The following is a 6,000-nucleotide window of genomic DNA, read 5'->3' as shown; positions in this document are numbered from 1 at the left end:
AAACTTCTTAAGACATTTCTTCAAACAAATGTGCTGTGATTCTGATCAGGCTCACAGACCGGTGGAACAGCAGTAAACCGTGGGCTAAAATACTATTTAAATCTAAGTATTGCGTCAAACATTCCTTGTTACTGGCCCCCTGTTATTTAGAGACAGTCTAACTTTTTTTGAGAGACCTATTTTTTTTATTGCCAACAATAAATAATGTATTCTTCCAGTCCATAGAGGGCGCCTGTTCGTTTTAATCTCTAGAGTTCTCTTTGTAAATGCAGCCAGCTGGAATTCTGAATTACAGAAGCCGAATGCGATCACACGAAGTGCTGGCAGCTGTCAGTATGCACAGATTAGAATGCTCTGTGTACGTTTTTGGTTAATCAAACTGAGGAATATCAGCCGTTTACCGGTTCGTTTTACTTGATGTTTATACCGAACACTTCCGTTATGTGTTGTATTAATATGTAGCGATGTCTTATTCCAGACGCTGAGACAGTGCTTGCTGTTTGCGAAGATCGGGTGCATCAAGATGTCACTGAAGCAGCGATCATATTTGTATGATGTATTAAAGGTACTGTTTCAAAATTACGTTTTTTTCAAAATTAGTTGTGTGGAGTTTAGGAGTGATACTCGTACAGATACAGAATCAATGAAATTCCTTCGCATGATGATAGTAATATAGTGGTTACGTGTGCAGGTGGTAAACATAAATTAATTATACTGACCGAGTTCACTGTAGATGTATTTCCTGGCAGGGCCGTGTGGTTGACCATTGAGTATCAATACAACATTGAAAATGGCTACATTATTTAAAATTGCATTGTTTAGATTATGGGACTTCTGAATACGAATTGAATAAAGCAGTAAAAGGCGGATTAACAGATGGCGCCCACACCGTCTGTGTCTTTATAACAGGGAATACCTATTATTTTGCATCTTGATTAGCAGTTTTATTCATGCACTAAATCTGACCAGATGACGTGTCTTTTGGCACATGAAAATGGTGTACAATATATTCACAAAGTGTTGTTTGCTGAAGGGGTAATATGAAATCACAGTTTAAATAATTATTCAGATATTTATAATAAAAGACGAATTAAATACTAGCAGATACATATTCAGCGTCAGTTTTATATACATATTACCGTCTTCAAAATTCGATACAAAATTAAAAATAAATTCTGATACAGTTTAGCAAATCTGAAATGCGTTTTGTGTTCAGCTTTCACCCATAACTAAAACTCTCAATGGTGCAGAATTTAGAAATACTAAAAGAGACTCTACATGTTTCAAACGTTTCAAACAGAAGTCTTACTCGGTAAATCATGCCTGCTGTGTTTTATGCACATGGCATATTGTTATAGTATTGTAGTATGTTTTGTATGCAAAGATTACAGTGTTATAGTTTTTTTTTTTTTTGATGCTGAAATCTAAAATTTCATTTTAAATGGATCAGAGGGTTACTTGATTCCTAATGTGAGTGAATTGTTTTTTTGTTGTAAAGCCCATGAAACAAGCTTAAAATGATGATAATGTTATTGTTATAGGTTATGCTTCATATGGAGAATAAAAATAAGTTGAAGATCATCAAAATGGGCTTTTTACCTTTTTCCCATCTTTGCGATGCTACACAGAAATCAGAACCCTCAGAACCCTTTTCTCAATGGGGTGTGGTTCATGTGCCAAACAGCGTTGTCAAGACAAAATTTGACTAACAACACCTCTGAAACCGACTGTGAGGTGAGTCTCTGCGCAATTCCATTAAACTGTCTTCATAACTCAGACCCTTAAACTACTGCATTGTGTGTAAGGAGAAAGACATCTTTTAAAATAGCCCTGCATCTGTAGCGGGCAGCTTGTGTGTGTGTGTGTGTGTGATGCACTGCCGTTACGGATTGTGTCCTGTTGGTGAGATGAGATGAGGTAAAATCACTGTAACCAATGCAGACAAGGCCAGCTCTTTTACATAGTGGTTAAATAATTGGGAGGGTGTGAAGTTGGCTGGTTACGCCCATCTTTCGCCCCCATTAGACATGCTTCAATCGCTACCCTGGAAAATGTCTTTCAAATGATGTGTAATTTTGTCCATTTTTGTGCACATAACCATGATTTCTTAATGCTTCTCGCTGTCGGTTTCACTGTTGACAGGTCTTCTCTTTGGCACTTTTAGTGGTTTTCTGTTTACAATATAGTTTTCAAATTACTTTTTTGTCAATGGCATATTTATATTTTTTCTTTTTCTGTTTTAGTTTCCTTTCAAGGTCACAGCTTAACAGAATGAATCTTGTGCGTCTTCTGAGCCGCCACAAAACCGCCCTGGGGCTCGGCAGCCTCTCTTTGTTTGCCTTGGTCCTCTTGTATTTGGCTAAATGCACATCGGAAACATTGAAACACTCTGAATCGGGCTTCCCTCATCACGCAGAAAAGAGAGATGAACCCCAACAGCAACAGACCAAGGAGCTGTCTGCTTTCCTCGTCGTTCTCATCACCACTGGACCCAAATACACAGAGAGACGGAGCATCATTCGCAGCACCTGGCTCGCCAAGCGTGACCCTGACATTCTCTGTAAGTTTGTGATTGGGACCAACGGCCTTCTTCCTGAGGACATCCAGAACCTGAGCCTGGAGAACGCCAGGCACCACGACCTGCTGCTTCTGCCAGATCTGAAGGACTCCTATGACAATCTCACCAGCAAGCTCGTTCACATGTATTCCTGGCTGGACCAGCATGCAGACTACAAGTTTGTCTTAAAGGCTGATGATGACACGTTTGCTCGACTTGATGTAATCAAGGAAGAGCTGCAGGCTAAGGAACCCAAGAAACTGTACTGGGGGTTCTTCTATGGTAGGGGAAGGGTTAAATCTGCAGGGAAGTGGAAAGAAAGCACCTGGGTACTCTGTGACTACTACCTGCCATATGCGTTTGGAGGTGGCTATGTCTTATCAGCAGATCTGGCACATTATATCAGGATCAACCGGGAATACCTTAAGTTTTGGCAGAGTGAAGATGTCTCTTTGGGGGCATGGTTGGGTCCAGTGGATGTGAAGCGCATTCATGACCCCAGATTTGACACTGAATTCAAATCCAGGGGCTGCAATAATAAATACATTGTGACCCACAAACAGAGCATTGAGGATATGCTGGAGAAGCACCAGACACTGATCAGAGAAGGGAAACTGTGTAAAGAAGAAGTCAAGCTTCGACTGTCTTATATATACGACTGGAACGTGCCACCTTCTCAGTGCTGCCAAAGGAAAGATGGCATTCTTTGATACTGTTCTGCACTGACGGAAAATTTTACTCTGAAAGTTGGGTTGAGGCTCCAGTTCAGATGACATTAAAACTATATATAATGAAGACTTTTTAACTTTGTGTGATGCTATAACTGTGTTCCTGATCTTAACAATGTAACGGTTGATATAATGGACAATATCGTCTTTGTTACTGATATTCAAGTATGTAATGCTTGCTAAACGTATAGTCGTTTCATTTAAATGTTGACACGCAGAGTGTGCTGCTGCTGTTTTGTGTGCTCTTTCAGTTCAGTGTCACTGCTTGCCAAATAAGCTTTTTAGTGTTTTTAACAGCTACATTGTGAAGTTGGGATTTTGTTTTTACTTCTCAGGCCCCACTGTGCATGGCATGACAATTGTATTCTATTTATTTTGCCTGGTTTCCATTAACTTTCTGGTCATTTTGAATAGCAGTACAAAAGTGAATGGCAAATGTAGAACAAACCAGTGGGTTGATTTGATGAAGACACCTCTGGGTTTTATAGTGCTGGGACAAACATGGCTTTCTCATGTACAAATATTCTTTCAAAATAGAATGAAAATAAAAGTATAATTCATACCCTATTCCAGTAAAAAAAAAAAAAAATCTGGCAACTCACCAGCTGTCCTTCAATGTAAAATGTGCAATTTTAATTTCAGACATTTACCCTTTCATGCCATCTTTTTTCATAGTCATAAACAGATTTGCACCAAATGCATTTGAATAACTGTCTAAACTGTGGAATCTCCCTGGTTATCATTAATCCACTCCAAATGTCTGGTTCCACAGACCCTGACTGAACTAACGCTAGACTACTTCATCTAGCGTTACATTAGATAACCCAGTTGCGTATGGCCAGGATGGCAAAGCTTTGTTTTTAATGCACATTGTTCACATGGTCATGCCTCTAAAAGGGACTGGTATTGAGCTGTTGGAGGATGGACCCAGAGAGACACACACTTTATCACCTGAGGTGCCACAGTCCGGTCAACTGTCGACTTTCCCATTGGCCGCTTGTATCCTGCTAGTGCCATTTAAAATAACCGCTGTTAAAAGTGAAAAACTTACCGCTGTAGTCCAAACTACTCTAATAAAAATCTATACATGCTGAAAATGGATGACTTGAAAGTATTTGTAGCTAACAAAATAATTTCTTACCAGTTTTGCATTTAGTTAAATTGGTCTGATGTGCAGTTTTGAAAGAAACGCATGTTATAGCACACATATTTTAATTTGAAAACCTGTTATCTGTTGCTGCTTTGGTTTTAAAATAACTGCATAGTTTCTGTTCCTTACTCAGGTTATCTGTTTGTACTTCCTGCATCATTTCACTTCAGCACCATCTTGGGGAAAATGTTACTGGCTGAAAGCATGTCAGTCAGTAAGGGAAGCAGCTGGTTGGTTAATGACAGAAAAGAAGCCACAGTTGGACATCTGAGACAATGTCTTGAAAAAAGGGATGTACACAACCTGTAAGGGGTATGCAGTTATTATGTTTGTTTCATTCACTTTAAACGAATAAACACACACAAAGCTGCTCAACTCTACTTCTTTAAACTGCATCCACACTGGACGTGAGCCAATCATTTAGAAGTCACTGCAGTCAATGGGAGTATCCACATCAGCAGGGAGTGAGGTCGCTCTGAGAAAATTTTGCATCGCTAAAATATAACCTGTTTCTCGTCTCACGACTGGATTGAAACTGACCAATCGGAAGCAACACCCCTGACCCACGTCAAACACGCCTCAAAACATCTCATGCCTCAAAAGATATCACGCCTCAAAACAAATCACACCTCAAAACAAGTTAACCATGGACTACGAAAAGTTAATTCATGAGGTATCCACTCACACAGCAGTATCCGCTATTATATGATTGCAAACTGAACGACTTCAAAGACAGCCAGAAGAAAGACTGCCTGGGTGGCTTGCAGGTGATTCATTTAGCAACACACAGACATTTTATTTCTGATTAAGAAAGTTGCATAAAAATAGGTTTATTAATAAGTAAAAATAAACCAGAGCAGTCTATATAGCCAGCATTTAAATTAAAATGTGCACTTTTGCTGGCTTTTAAAAATGACAGAAGAAAGGTCCCGTGTTCACACTTGATCATGTGACCTCATTTTAGGCCATGGCTTTTCTTTTGGTTTGTTTTTATGATAAATAACGTTTTGTTCACTAAATTGTTCTGTGGCACAAATCCGTGACTAGAAGAAGGTCTGTACATACACATAAAGCGACGTTTTGTGGAGATTCACCAAATAAATAAAAATATTATCGAGGTCCTGCTATTCTATACACTGTAAAACAACGTTCATATTCTAGAGACACATCCCAACATTACCAAGCTCATATGTAGTTGTGAAGATTATGAGCCATATCTGTAAAGCATTTTCTTTCAAGTTCACCAGACTGTTTTAAAAGGAAAAACTAAATAAAAGTAAATAATAATACAAGGTAAGTGGCAACATGTGCATAATAACACAGATTTTAATAATAATAATAATAATAATAATAATAATAATAATAATAATAATGTTGCACTTAAAATACTTTAAAAAATGAATAAACAAAAGGATCACAGAAGGAATTAGCACAACTGAGATTTCAGTAAGTTGAATATATAAATGTATAACAATAAAATAATTTTGTTGAAAATGTCAGTTCAATTATACTACTATTGTTCAGCTGGCTTCAAATCAGACTACTACTGCTACTGGTACCACAAA

General features: G+C 38.3%; 1 protein-coding gene across 4 annotated transcripts; it reads left to right on the top strand.

The window, feature by feature from the left end:
* The first annotated feature begins 278 nt into the window (after window positions 1-278).
* LOC121329263 (beta-1,3-galactosyltransferase 6-like) lies at window positions 279-4,470 on the top strand. Of its 4 annotated transcripts, XM_041274789.1 has the most exons (4): window positions 279-358; window positions 479-565; window positions 1,542-1,734; window positions 2,244-4,469. In XM_041274789.1, exon 4 carries the CDS (start codon window positions 2,272-2,274, stop codon window positions 3,265-3,267), a length of 996 nt encoding a protein of 331 aa, XP_041130723.1. In that variant the 5' UTR covers window positions 279-358; window positions 479-565; window positions 1,542-1,734; window positions 2,244-2,271; the 3' UTR covers window positions 3,268-4,469. The 4 variants fall into 4 exon arrangements, with proteins under 4 accessions (XP_041130723.1, XP_041130724.1, XP_041130722.1 ...); XM_041274790.1 differs by having other exon boundaries at window positions 304-565; window positions 1,629-1,734; XM_041274788.1 differs by having other exon boundaries at window positions 304-565.
* The last annotated feature ends 1,530 nt before the right edge of the window (window positions 4,471-6,000 follow it).

The sequence above is a fragment of the Polyodon spathula genome, chromosome 16 (assembly GCF_017654505.1).
Source record: "Polyodon spathula isolate WHYD16114869_AA chromosome 16, ASM1765450v1, whole genome shotgun sequence".
Taxonomy (NCBI): Eukaryota; Metazoa; Chordata; class Actinopteri; order Acipenseriformes; family Polyodontidae; genus Polyodon; species Polyodon spathula.
This window is presented reverse-complemented; position numbering and strand designations above follow the sequence as displayed.